Source organism: Trichechus manatus, unplaced genomic scaffold (assembly GCF_000243295.1).
Source record: "Trichechus manatus latirostris isolate Lorelei unplaced genomic scaffold, TriManLat1.0 scaffold00097, whole genome shotgun sequence".
Taxonomy (NCBI): domain Eukaryota; kingdom Metazoa; phylum Chordata; class Mammalia; order Sirenia; family Trichechidae; genus Trichechus; species Trichechus manatus.
Window position 1 is genome coordinate 3,607,889 of NW_004444033.1, and position 13,504 is coordinate 3,621,392.

The 13,504-nt window shown below is 54.2% G+C and overlaps 1 protein-coding gene across 1 annotated transcript in view; it reads left to right on the forward strand.

Annotated features, from left to right (window-relative positions):
• IRF5 (interferon regulatory factor 5) overlaps nucleotides 1-13,121 on the forward strand; it is a 14,402-nt gene extending 1,281 nt beyond the window's left edge. The window contains exons 2-9 of the mRNA XM_004382652.3: nucleotides 4,567-4,772; nucleotides 7,593-7,782; nucleotides 8,192-8,256; nucleotides 8,699-8,732; nucleotides 8,886-9,149; nucleotides 9,357-9,749; nucleotides 9,837-9,955; nucleotides 10,650-13,121. Coding sequence (XP_004382709.1) covers nucleotides 4,578-4,772; nucleotides 7,593-7,782; nucleotides 8,192-8,256; nucleotides 8,699-8,732; nucleotides 8,886-9,149; nucleotides 9,357-9,749; nucleotides 9,837-9,955; nucleotides 10,650-10,895 — 1,506 coding nt within the window. The 5' untranslated portion in view covers nucleotides 4,567-4,577 and the 3' untranslated portion in view covers nucleotides 10,896-13,121. The remainder of the gene's footprint in view (nucleotides 1-4,566; nucleotides 4,773-7,592; nucleotides 7,783-8,191; nucleotides 8,257-8,698; nucleotides 8,733-8,885; nucleotides 9,150-9,356; nucleotides 9,750-9,836; nucleotides 9,956-10,649) is intronic.
• Nucleotides 13,122-13,504: the final 383 nt, after the last annotated feature.

A 13,504-nucleotide genomic window follows, 5' to 3' on the forward strand; every position in this document is an offset into this window, starting at 1 on the left:
GGAGCGGTACCAGGCACTGCCACCCCCTCCCCGGCCCCAGCGTGTCCGCGCCCCGGACACCTGCCGGCGGCGGGCGGGGGCCGCGTCTAGCCCCACCTCGCGCCCCGGCCCAGGTGGGCGCCTCCTAGCAGGGTGCGCCCCTCCGTCCAGCGGCCTGTAGGGTGCCTCCTACGTCCTGAGAGCTTGGGGTGCCGCCATCGCCCCACGGGGTGCCCGGGCCGCCATCGCCCTGCCTCTAGTCGCGCTCTGCCTCGCCATCGCGGAGGATGGGAGCGTCTGGGGTCCCGCGGGGGCCGGGCTTGGCCATTGAGGCTGGCAGAGCGCGCTGCGGGAGCGGGGCCTCGACCCCCACTCTGCGCACCCTCTCCCCCGTCCCCGGCTACCCCTAACCCTTTCAGATAAGAAGTTCAGGTTTAAGGCGTTCATCCTCCCAGCGTCTTAAGACCACGGAGAACAGCTCCAGTGGCAGGAATCAGGCCGAGTCTGTGGGAAGATGACCCAGAAAAGGCGACGTCTACCCTTCCGCAGTGGCAAAGAATTGGGGGCTCACTTTTTGGGCAGTTTCTTTACGTCCTTCTCTGGAACTTAAGAACGAAACGAGTCAAGGTAGAGGAACAGTGAGACTGGTGTGGCGGTGATGCGAGGAGGAGGTGGTGACACCTGCGCCCCCACCCCCCTGTACCCCCGCGGCCGTCGCCCGGACCCCGCGAGGGCCAGAACGAGGCCGAGGCGAGGGGAGGCGTTCTTGGGCGCAGCAGGGCGCCAAGGCTGGGGAGCGCCCGAGCGGCTGACCCTAAGCCAGCGCCCCGGGCTTGCCTGGCGGGCTGACCCAGGAGGGTGGGCGGTGCGCCCGGGCGGAGCCTGCGGGGGCGGCCGGGAGGACCAGGTCTGGCTTGGGCTCTTGGCGGGCCCAGAGCGGGATAAACGACCTCGACTAGGAAGGACTCAGGCAAGGCCAGTGAGGGGGGAAGCGAGAGGCCCCCAGGAGGGGGCAGGCGGAAGGCCGAGTCCCCTCCCCTTAGCTGGGGAGATGGGCTGAGGGGTTCCCCCTCAGGAGTCTAGGGAGGCACGGGGAAATCACCTTTTTTTCCTAAAGACGCTACTTTGGGGTTTCCCCCTGCACTCCGGCCTTCCCCCAGTCCTGCTCCTGCTAAGAAGCCGAGGGAGGCTTCTTCCTGCTCCATGGGCCAGAGCCTTAGCTTGTGGGATGGTGAGGGGAGCAGGACCCGGGTGTGGTCAGCTCTCAGAAGGTCTGGGAGGGGTTGAAAGCCACCCCTGGGGCAGAGAACCCCTTGCTTTCTGCCTGAGCTTGGAATGGGGTTTGCGGGGAAGGGAGGCCATGTAAGGAGACAAACCCGGGGGAAGGGAGGGGTGGGAGTATCAGGGAGAAGGTGATAGGGCCTGGTGCCCATCCACTACCCTGGACTGCAGAGCTTCCTCCAGGCTCCTGAGCTGCTGTCTCCTGCTACCTCAGCGGGGCCTGGGAGTGAGCTTGAGGTCTCCTGGGCTGCCCCTCTAGATTCTTCACACCCCACCCACTTGTGGGGGCTTCCTCAGCTGGCAGCCCACTGCCTGTTGATGTTTCCATGGAAGTTGGTGGTGGAGCTACTGGTTTCCCCGCTCTCTAGGGCTCAGATCCCCAGACCTAGGTTGCATACATTAACCTCAGGCTTCCAAACCCCTTCCTGAGAAGGCAGACCTGGGTTGTCAAGGGATCAGGGCAAACACGGTGACCAGAGAAGGGGTGTTGGACTGGATTTTCTGAGGGCTGTGACTTAGCTTCTGGGCCCCCTAGGAGTCTGGGTGATTGTTTCCTTTTTTTCTTTTTTAAAAAAATATATTTGTTTCATAATTTAATAAACAATTTGCAGATTGGGGGAGTGCATGAAGGAAATGCAGAAAAACACGCTCCCTGGGTGATCATTTCTATCTGGAGGGAAAGTAGGGACAGGGGCACAAAGGCATAGATTCGGAACTCATGGGAGGTCTCAAGTTAGGATGGTCCCAATCAGGCCTCCCGGCCAGAGAAAACGCCCTGGGGGCTGATCCTGAGCCTTGTCCCAGCTAGGGAGAAGCCCTTGTGGACCTGGCTCCAGGCTAAACCCCTGAGGCTGCAGATCCTTCTGGGGAGTGTGGTGGGCAGACCGTCCCTAAGCCCTGGGCAGGGCCCCTTCTCCACACCCCTCCCAGGCTGCTAACGGGCTGCAGCTTTCTGACGGTGAGGCCAGAGTTAAAATTTCAAAACCTTGCTCTGGACTGAAGAGTGGTGCTGGCTGGGCAGCTGGACTTGGCACGGCTGCCTACTTGGCCTGGGCAGGAGGGGGCAGAGGAGGAGTAGGCCTGTCTGGGCTCCCCGGCTGCCCCACCCCACCACCTCACAGCTGCAGGCCTGACTGTCTGCATGAGTGTGCGCGCGAGCATGTATGCACATGTGTGTATGTTTGCACGTGTGTATGTGCGTGTGTATGTTTGCATGTGTGCGTGCATGTTTGCATGTGTATGTTTGCGTGTGTTTGCACGCGTGTGTGTATGCATGTGTTCACGAGTGTATGTGCATGTGTATGTACGTGTGTGTATGTTTGCATGTGTGTGTTTGTGTGTGTGTGTTTGCACGTATGTGTGTATGTGCGTGTGTATGTTTGCATGTATGTGTGTGTTGACAGTGCTTCCTACTGTCCACGCCCACTGGGCCAGAATAGAGGGATGACTCTCGCCCTCTATTCTAGGACCAAGTCCTCTCAGGGAGCTACAGGTGCAAATATGGCAGATGGCTCCCCAGTGTGACCAACCACACCCAGTGTAAAGACTGCAGGCTGAGCTAAGGGGTAGGACAGTCAGAATATGGTCTTGGGGACCCACTGTGGATTTTCGCCTGTCCCTCCCTCCCCCAACTCACAGTGTCTCTGTTTCCGAGTTGTCCGGTCTGGCCACTTTCATTTCCCCTGGAGCTGGGTGGAGGCTGGTACAGAAAGGGGAACTGAGCCACCAGCCTTCCGAGGCCTGGGGGTAGGGCTGGAAGCTTTCCCACCCTCCCTGTCCCAGCCTTGGGCCAGGGAAGGGGCTGGCTGGCCGTACCCTTCCTGGGTCCCTGACAGCTCAGCTGACACTGTGCTGAGAAGCCACAGATGGAGTCTCCTTAGTGGTGAGGAGGCGCCACTTAGCAGCTGCAGCCCAAAAAGCTACTGGGCAGGGAATTGCAGGAGAAACTGAGGCTCGGTGCGCCAAGGCTAAAGTGGGCCTGGAATGACAGACGGGGGGTCCAGGACTGAGAGGTTGTCTTGGCTGGCCTCCCACCCAAGACCGGTGTGGAAACCAGCAGAGCTTGATGACCTCAGAGGCGGGTGGCTTTGGCCTCATAGACAGTGGCCCAGTCTGTGGTTTGGGTGCCTTTGGTTGACAGAAAGTTCTTTAACCTGGATCTAGTCTGCTTCAGTGGAGGGTGTCTTGGTGTTGACTCTGAACCTAGTCCCTTGGTCACATGGTGGTGCCTCCAATGTTAAGGATAGCTGTCCTCCCTTCTCCCGCTGGGTCTTCCCTTCATCACCCTGGGCACCCCAGACCCTTCATCCATTCCTCCCTGATGGGCCTTCCTTTTGGGCCTGGTCCCGCCCCTCTTTTGCTTTCCCTTCCACTGTGAGTCAGGAGGAGCTTGAGAGAACAGGCTAGGGATGGGGGACAAACAGCTGGAGGCGGGGGGCAGGATGCTTCAAGCCTCTGGGGGTGTACTGACTGATGTTTCTTAAGTCCTCTGTGGTCCCACACAAGGCAGGGTGTCCAGGGAGTGGGCGGGGGAGTGTGTGGAAGGACGCAGCAGGGACCCTCCTGCCCACCTGGAAGGTAAAGAAGATAGGTGGGCAGTGCAGGGTGGGCTAAGAGCCCCGAACCATTTGTCTCAGTGGGAAGTTTGGGGCCATTCATGGCACTATCGAGAGTGGAGTGTGGGTGCTGGGGAGTGGGCTAATGGGCTGGGGGACCCACGCACAAGGGGCAATTTTTGGCACATGCCCTCACATCAGCCTTGCTCCAGGCAGCAAGGTTCCTGGGAATGCCCCCTGCCCATCCCTTCCCTATGCCACCCTCATCAGTCACCTCCTCTCCTTACTTATGGAGGGTCCCTAGGGGAAACAGATTCCAAGCAAGTGGGAGAGATGCGTGGTCCCTGGGGGCAGTTGTGTGCCTTCGAATACACACGTACGCGAACTCCCACCACTCAGTTCAATCCATAACAGGTGGGCCTCCCCTCTGGGATGAGGCAGTTGAGGGCAGTTCTCTGAAGAAGGGGCAGCTCTGTTCCGTCAGCAGCCAGCCCTCACGACAGCAAGGGAATTGCCTCCCCAGCCAGTAAAGGGCACCTGGATAGGGGACCACTATGGCTGTGAACCCCTCCTCCCCCTCTCCCCAAAACCCAAATCACAGACACTGATGGCTGGGAAAGAGAACTGGCTTTGAACACCAGGACCAATTAGAGGGACTCCAGAGCCCCGGTCCCTGGGCGAAGGAGCGCCCTGAGTGCCCCCTAGCGGCAGACCCGCCGATGCGCAACCCCCTTCCTCGTTTCTTCTGCAGACACCTTTGCCATGAACCAGCCCGCCCCCGGGGCTCCCCCCGCACCCCGCCGGGTGCGGCTGAAGCCCTGGCTTGTGGCCCAGGTGAACAGCTGCCAGTACCCAGGGCTTCAGTGGGTCAACGGGGACAGGAAGTTCTTCTACATCCCCTGGCGCCACGCCACGCGGCACGGCCCCGGCCAGGAAGGAGACAACACCATCTTCAAGGTAAGCCCTAGACTGGAGGTGCTGCCTGGACCTCTGAGGCTCCCCCTGCCCAGAAGGGGACCCTCACCAAGTCTTCTTGAGGCTGGGCCACTCTCCCAGCTGCAGATGACCCTAGGCCTGGACCTTCTCTAACCTGCACCTCGGAGCAAGGTGGGGACCTTCCTGTAACTTCCACTACCCACCCACTGTCCTTGTCTCATTACGTCATCCTTATTACACATGACTACATGTTCAGTGAGCAAACACACTTAAGCCAAAAGAAGATAACCCATAATCTTCACCTTAGAGGGTAACCTATTGCCGTACTCACGATTAGTATCATTTGCTTATATTTTCAGTTTTCTGCATGTGTGTATATGAAATGCAAAAATGGGATCAAACCATATATTCTATTTTATAACCTGCGTTTTGTCACCCAGTATCAGGAACAGCTTTCTAAATCCCTCCAACGGAATGTTAAACAGTCACTCAAAGTGATACAGGTGTACATTGGAAAGGAAAGCATCTGTCCACGTCACTTTTACCATTTGCCATCCAGTCGGTTCTGACTCGATGATCACACACGTGTCAGAGTAGAACTGTGCTTCATACACAGTGGCTGATATTTTGGAAGTAGATTGCCAGGCCTTTCTTCCCAGGCACCTCTGGGACTCGAACCTCCAATCTTTCGGTTAGCATAGTAACTGTTTGCACCACCCAGGGACTCCACTGAAGGAGTCACCCGGTCCTCAGGTTTGGGACCCTTTAGGTTGCTTCAGTGTTTAGTGTTCCAATGTGAACACCACACCGCCATGCACACCCTCTAATTCTCACCTTAGAAATCCAAACCAAACCCGCTGCCGTCAAGTCAATCCCAACTCATAGTGATCCTATAGACGGAGTAGAACTGTCCCATAGGGTTGCCAAGGCTGTCAGTCTTTATGGAAGCGACTGTCACATTTTTCTTCCACAGAGAGGCTAGTGGGTTTGAACCACTGACCTTTCAGTTAGCAGCCGAACACTTAACGATTGCGCCACCAGGACTCCTCAATTCTCGCCTGACACATCCTAAATTACTTCTGTAGGGTTAATTCCTGGAGTTAAAAATTGCTGGGTCAAAGGGAAGTCTTATTTTTAAAACTTTAGATGCATATTTCTTAATCTTTGTACTTCATCTTTACCTTTCCAAAGTACTTTTTAAAATGCATTTATTTCTGAATAGGTAACACAGTCACACAATTCAAGATGAAAAAGGTATAAGATGGCTTACAGGGAAAAGTCTCTCTCCTTCCCTGGAGAGAGGTCATTAGTGTTACCGATTTCTGTATTTATCATTCTTGAGAGATTTGTGTACATATACAGGCAAACACGTACCTATCCTCTCCGCCATTTTTGAGAAAAATGGTAGATGAATATATCCTCTTCTGCACCTCATATTTCTTTTTTTGTTTAAGTAATATTTTACTGTGTTTTTGGTGAAAGTTTACACAGTAAATCAGGTTCCCATTTGACAATTTCCGCACAAATTGTTCAGCGGCTTTAGTTCCATTTTTCACAATGCGTCAATGTTCTCTTTAATTGCCTTCTGGTTGTTCAATTTCCAGGTCTCAAGTCTTCCTGCCCCCTTATCTTCTCATCTTTGCTTTAGAGTAATTGTTGACCTTTTGGTCTCATATCTAGATGGTTTTTTAATGGAGCACCGTACTCACGGGTAATATCTTTTATTTTGTATGCCACTTTGTTATTTTGCTATAAGGTGACCTTCGGATAGTTTCGGTTCAAGACTCCTCGAGACTGGGTCACTAAAGAGTATCTCGGGGCATAATCTCAGGAAGTCGTCCACTCTCAACTGGTCCAGTAAGTCTGGACTTCCTAAGATTTTGAGTTCTCTTCCATGTTTTTCTCCCATTCTATCAGGGTCCATCTATTGTGGCCCTGATTAGAATGGTCAGTAGGGTAGCCGGGCACCATCTAATTCTTTTGGTCTCAGGGTAGATGAGGCCATGGCTTGTGTAGGCTGTTAGCTCTGGAGACTGCTTTGAGACTTTGGTTTCCTTCTTTCTCTTTTGCTTCTGACAGCACCTAATATTTCTTCACTATCACTCCATGTCAGTATAAAAAGTGTCCTTTTCTTTTTTTTTTTTGCTGCCCAGTATTCTGCTTTATGGTTTAGCCATAATTAATCATTTAACCAGCCTCCTATTGATGGACCTTTAAGTTGTTGGGGTCTTTTGCTTTTACTAACAATGCTGCAAAGAATACCTCTGTAGGTACACAGTTTTCTATGGATGCTTGTGCATCTGTAGGATAAATTTCTTGAAGTTGAACTACTGGGTCAAAGGGTAGAGACAATTGTAATCCTGACATAACCAAATTGCCCTCACAGTAGTAATGCCAGCATAGGAAGCACGTGGAGCCTTCTTGTCTGCAGGCACAGTGCTGAGTGCTTTGTGGGCATTAACCCCTGTAGTCTTCACGTACCACCTTGCAAGGTGGGACGATGGGGAGCCTGAGGCAGGGAGAGGCGAGTGACTTGGCCCTGGCACACAGCTGGCGGGCGGCACATTCCAGATTCACATTCAGTCCTGCTCTGAATCCCGTGCCTTTTTCCACCACGTTCCGCTGCCCTCCCAGAAGCAGCATACTGGAATGCCTGTGAAAGCCCTTCAGTTTTGTGTGGTTTATTGGAACCCTGAGAGCAGGGGATGGACAGGCATCAGATCCCCCATGTGGCAGATGGAGGCACTTGGGCCTGCAGGGCTCTGGTGTTGCTGAAGTGACTGGGATGGGTCAGGCACAGGCAAGGTTCTCTGTGGTTGGCTGTCTTCTCTTCCTGCCCAGGCCTGGGCCAAGGAGACCGGGAAGTACACCGAGGGCGTGGATGAGGCCGACCCCGCCAAGTGGAAGGCCAACCTGCGATGCGCCCTTAACAAGAGCCGCGATTTCCGCCTCATCTATGATGGGCCCCGGGACATGCCGCCTCAGCCCTACAAGATCTACGAGGTCTGCTCCCACGGCCCGGCACCCACAGGTATCGTGCCTGGCCCTGCTGTGTGTGGGAAGGCCCAGGGCCCCTGCAGTGGGCATTGGTCAGGGACATGCCTGCTGGACTCTCAGGATTGGCTAGGGAATGGGTTATTTGTGGCATCAGGCCAGCGCTCCAGAGCCCTGTCCAAGGCATCTGTCTTCCTCACCCCTGCCCTTGTTCTTGGTGCTCGGACGGCTATAAATAGGTCTGCTGGGAATGGGTCAGGGAGCTGAGTGCCATGGGGTGGCTGGGCCCTTCCCCTCCTCCTGGATTTGGGCGGCTTTGAGGAGGCAACAGCCACAGCCAGAGCTCCAGGCCGCCTCTCTGGCTGCGCAGGTGGGCCTGGGTGGCCTTCCTCCTCCTTCTCCTCACCGGTTGACTCCCTCCTATCTTTCTCTCCCTTGCTACGCAGAAGCACAGCCCAGTGAGGACCACACCTTTGGGCCAGGAGAGGAGGAGGAGGAGGAAGAGGAAGAGGTGAGTGGGGCAGGGGGGCTGCTGTGATAAGGCGGGGCCCCTGTTAGGAAGTTTCCACCGCCCTCCTCTGCTTTGGGATCAAGCAGCCCCATTCCTGCTGCCGTTTCTGTCTCCGCTCTCCGGATTCCGAATGGTAGGTTCAGAGTCATCACCTTGGACCTCCCGGGGCTTTGCTGTGACAAGCCTGCTCACTCGAGGTCTGGCTGATCCTCCCCACAGCTGGGGCCCAGTAGGTACTACTGCCTGCAGAAGGCCGATGAGGAAGCTGAGGCACTGAAGCTTTAATGTGCCTGGGAGGACAGGGCTGGGCTGGAGTCAGGACCAGGCCCTGCTGAAGGGGACTGCTGGGTGGCCCTCCTGTGCTATTTCTTCAGTATCAGATCAATTTAATGACTTCTCTCTCCCGACCACCTACTGTCTTCTCTGCCTGTCTTCCCATCAGCTCCAGAGGATGTTACCAAGCCTGAGCCTCACGGGTGAGCCAGGAGGGGGCAGTGGTTGGGGGCTTAGTGTAAGGTACTGGGAGGGGCGAAAGGAGGCTGTGGAGAAGCCCAGGGCTGGGAGCAGGTGGACCTGGGAGAAAGTTCTAGAAATGGCATTAATGGCTCTGCCCACCTCATCCTCCTCAGAAGCAGTACAGCCTGGCCCCTCCATGGGACCCTATTCTGTACCCAAAGAAGAGCTCAAGTGGCCCCCTACTCTCCAGCCGCCTGTGGTGCTGGGCCCCTCTGCTCCAGAGCCCAACCTCCTGGCCCATCCCCACAACGACCCTGCTAGCTTTGGGGAGCTGCTCCCCGAGGTCCTGCTGGAGCCTGGGCCCCTGGCCGCCAGCCTGCCCCCTGCAGGCGAACAACTCCTGCCCGACCTGCTGATCAGCCCCCACATGCTGCCCTGTAAGGACCGTGGGTGGGCTGGGTGAGGGTGGGCTCCAAGGATGGTGGAGGGTGGCGAAGAAGGAAAGAGCAAACGTTCACGGGTTCCCTCCTTGGGGGAAATCAGCGGGAGAGCTGTGGGCAGGGTGGGCAAGGGATGCTCAACGGCTGCGGACGGGAGGCCCGGGCTGGCTCAGGAGTGGTGGGCAGCCTGCCTTCTGCCCGCAGTGACCGACCTGGAGATCAAGTTCCAGTACCGTGGCCGGCCGCCCTGTGCCCTCACCATCAGCAACCCACACGGCTGCCGGCTCTTCTACAGCCAGCTGGAGGCCACCCAGGAGCAGGTGGAGCTCTTCGGCCCCGTGAGCCTGGAGCAGGTTCGCTTCCCCAGTCCCGAGGACATCCCCAGTGAGAAGCAGCGCTTCTACACCAACCAGCTGCTGGACGTGCTGGACCGCGGGCTCATCCTGCAGCTACAGGGCCAGGACCTGTACGCCATTCGCCTGTGCCAGTGCAAGGTGTTCTGGAGCGGGCCCTGTGCCGAGGCCGACGCCACGCGCCCCAACCCCATCCAGCGGGAGGTGAAGACCAAGCTCTTCAGCCTTGAGCAGTTTCTCCACGGTGAGGCCCCACGTCGGCTCCTCCTGGCCTCCTGCTGCCCGGGAGCGTGTTTCTAGCCTCTGACTCAGGCTCTTGATCTTGCTCCAGAACTCATCCTGTTCCAGAAGGGCCAGACCAACACCCCACCGCCGTTTGAGATCTTCTTCTGCTTTGGGGAGGAGTGGCCTGACCGCAAACCCCGAGAGAAGAAGCTCATCACTGTACAGGTCCACTTACATCCCAGCCCTGCCTTGGCTTGAATATTGGGGGACATTGGGGCTAGGCCCTTGCCCCCGGGTGGAAGTTCTGGGCCCTCTGGTCCGTATGAACTCGGCTGCCAGAGATAATCCAGGCACAGGGCTGCCCACACATAAGTAGCCTTTGTGCAAAGTAGAAATAGGTGCCCCTTCTTCCTGGTGGGGAGCCCTGGCGGCTCAGTGGTTAAGCGTTTCGCTGCTAACCAAAAGGTCGGTTCAGATCCACCAGCTGCTCTTTGGAAACCGTATGGGAGAGTTCTACTCTGTCCTATAGGGTCGTTATGAGTCGGAATTGACTGGACAGGATTGGGTTTGTATTGTTTTGTTTTCTTCCTGGTGGAGTCCCTGGGTGGTGTAAATGGCTAACACTGTTGGCTGCTAACCTAAAGGTTGGAGGTTTGAGTCCACCCAGAGGGGCCTTGGAAGAAAGGCCTGGCAATCTACTTCTGAAAGGTTACAGCCATTGAAAGCCCTATGGAGCATAGTTCTACTCTGACCCATATGGGGTCGTCATGAATCAGAGTCAACTAGATGGTAACTGGTTGGTTGATTTTCTTCTCGGGGGATGTGGTCCACCACCCGTCCCCTGGTAGGCGCCCTTCTGCACACCTGGATTCAGCAGCCTGCCAAGTCCTTCCTGTCCTGTCGCCTCTTCTCGCCCCAGGTGGTGCCCGTGGCGGCCCGATTGCTGCTGGAGATGTTCTCAGGGGAGCTTTCCTGGTCGGCTGACAGTATCCGGCTTCAGATCTCAAACCCAGACCTCAAAGACCGCATGGTGGAGCAGTTTAAGGAGCTCCATCACCTCTGGCAGTCCCAGCAGCGGGTGCAGGCCGTGGCGCAGGCCCCTCCTGGGCCAGGTCTCATGGCTGACCAGGGGCCCTGGCCCATGCACCCAGTTGGCATGCAATAATGAGGCTGCAGATAGTGACTGGCCCGGGCTTCCCAGGTGGCTGTGAGGACTGAGGTGGAGGTACAATGGTCCAGTGGGCACCTGGCTGACTGCAGGGTCCCAGCTCTGGGTCTCCTGGAAGTGGATTTGGGCCAAGGAGAGGGAAGAAAGGCCTGAGCCCCAGGTCTTCCTCTGGAACTGCCTCTCTTGTGCTAACTCTGGTGTGCCTGGCCCTTGGGGAAACTCGGCTGTGAGCGCCAGTGAGTGTGGAGGAACTCCCTAACCCAGGTGCCTAGTTATACAGGGCGGATGGTCCTAAGGCAGCCCACTCTTGTGGCTGTCCCCATTTCCTATGGCAAAAAGAGCAAGAGGTGCTATAAGCCCGGTCCCCCCTCAACCCCCGCAGCAGGGCCTCTGCAGGGCATGGGCCTGATTTGGAGGTTCCCTAGTTTGAGCCTCACTTCCTCATCTTATGGCCTCCTGAGACAGGTATGAGCACTGAGGTATCACATCAGATGCTTAAGGCTGGCAGCTGTGCCTCCTTGAGAGCCTAAGAACCTGGGGTAGAAAGTGGAATTTTATGTATTTTTTGATTAATAAATGTTAAAAGCAGAGATGGCTGGGTTTTTTTCCCCAGTATCGGTTGCTATCCTAGCAGACCTTATTTCTGATGTTAGCTGTCCCTGTCCCCAGACCTGCCTCCATTCAGGTCGTTGACAAACACCTCCCCTGCCACCTCCTAGCTGATGAGTCAGCTGGCCTTCCTTCGTAACCTCTCACCTGGCTGGCTTTGCTTTCCAGAAGGCGCACTGGAGCAAGGGTGTGGACGGTCTAAACTAAAAAACCAAACCCGTTGCCGTCAAGTTGATTCCAACTCATAGCAACCCTACGGAGTAAAACTGCCCCATAGGGTTTCCAAGGAGTGGCTGGTGGATACCAGCTGCTGACCTTTTGGTTAGCAGCTGAGCTTTTAACCACTGTGCCACCAGAGCTCCAGACAGTCTAAAAGCCTGTTCAACTCAAGAAATGGCGGAAAAGGGTCGGTATTCCAGCTGCATCTGGCAATCATTACAATTTTGTTATCCTCACCTATATTCATTTGCTGTTAAATTTATTAGGATGCTGCATGCAGTTGGTAACTTACGTTTTGAATCTGGCTCACAGATGTGATTTTCTGGCCTGAACAGTTTTTTTTTCTTTTTTTTAAATCTTTTTATATGGGAGATTTTAAGCATTCACAAAAGTAGGGAGAAACGGTATGAAATCCCCATGCATCAGCTTCAACAATCAAGTCATGATCAGTCTTAGTCTTTCTCATCTGTACCCCCATCCTCGCCCCAACTCTGAGATTACTCTGAAGCAAAGCCCAGATTCCATATGTAAATATTTTAGCATGTATTATCACACCTAATATGAAGATATTCTTACCAGTGTCTAAAAAAATTAAGACAATCGGAGAAACTTAGAATGGGATCCAAGTAAGGGCCATACAGTGCAATGGATTTTTAATTCTGTAGGTTCTGCTTCTAAGTTTTTATTCCCTTGCAATTTATTTGTTGAGAAAACCAGTTTGCTCTGGATTTTTTTTCCCCAGGTATGTCGCTGACTGCACCTGTATTTAACATATTGTCTTCTGTATTCCTTGTAAGGAAACCCTGGTGGTGTAGTGGTTAAGAGCTACGGTCGGCAGTTTGAATTCACCAGGCACTCCTTGGAAATCCTATGGGGCAGTTCTACCCTGTCCTGTAGGGTCACTATGAGTCACAATTGACAGCAACAGGGTTTTTTTTTCTTTTTTTACTTATTCCCTGTAAATAGGTACTTAAATCTATTAAATCTAGACTGGATTCTTAGAGGCTTGATTGGATTTAGGCTTTTGTTTTGATGACCTACTAATGGATATTTGGGTTGTTTCCATCTTTAGTTATAAATGCTGCAGTAAATAGGTCCACAGAACGCTGATGCTCATGGCCCTCGGGGTGAACACAGCCCTCTAGCACCCAGTACAGTGGATCTCCCTTCCTTCCTCCAAGCCCTTTCTCCCCACCAAGCTCATCCTCAAATCCAACTAAATATTCCCTTTTAATTCAAGACTCCTTTCTCTTTCATTGACATAAAGAACCTAATACTCTTCAGTCTTCATAGAGTAGAAGATACTGGCTTTTCCCGTTTTTGCTGGAGTTACATTCTTGGAAGATAACTTCTTCAACTGCTGGTAAAAAAAGAAAAAAAAAAAAAAAAAAAAAATCAGGCATCTGCCTGTGCTGGTATGGTAGCCTTGTTCCAGAAGCTCAGATTTTAACTTTTGGAGTTTGACATTCATCTTTGTAAAATTATGCAGTTAAAAAATGCCATATTAGGTAAACAGATACATTGCATTTGTGGGGCACTGGTGAGATTCAAAAGTCCAAGCTCCTTATGTCCATGTATCCTACCTTCTCAGTCATTGACCTTTACAATCATTTCCCTTCAAACCAAAAACCTGTTGCTGTCAATTCCGACTCATGGTGACCCTACAGGACAGAGCAGAACTGCCCCACAGGGTTCCCAAGGAGCTGCTGGTGGATTCAAACTGCCAACCTTTTCGTTAGCCGTAGAACTCTTAACCGCTGTGCCACCAGGGCTCCTCC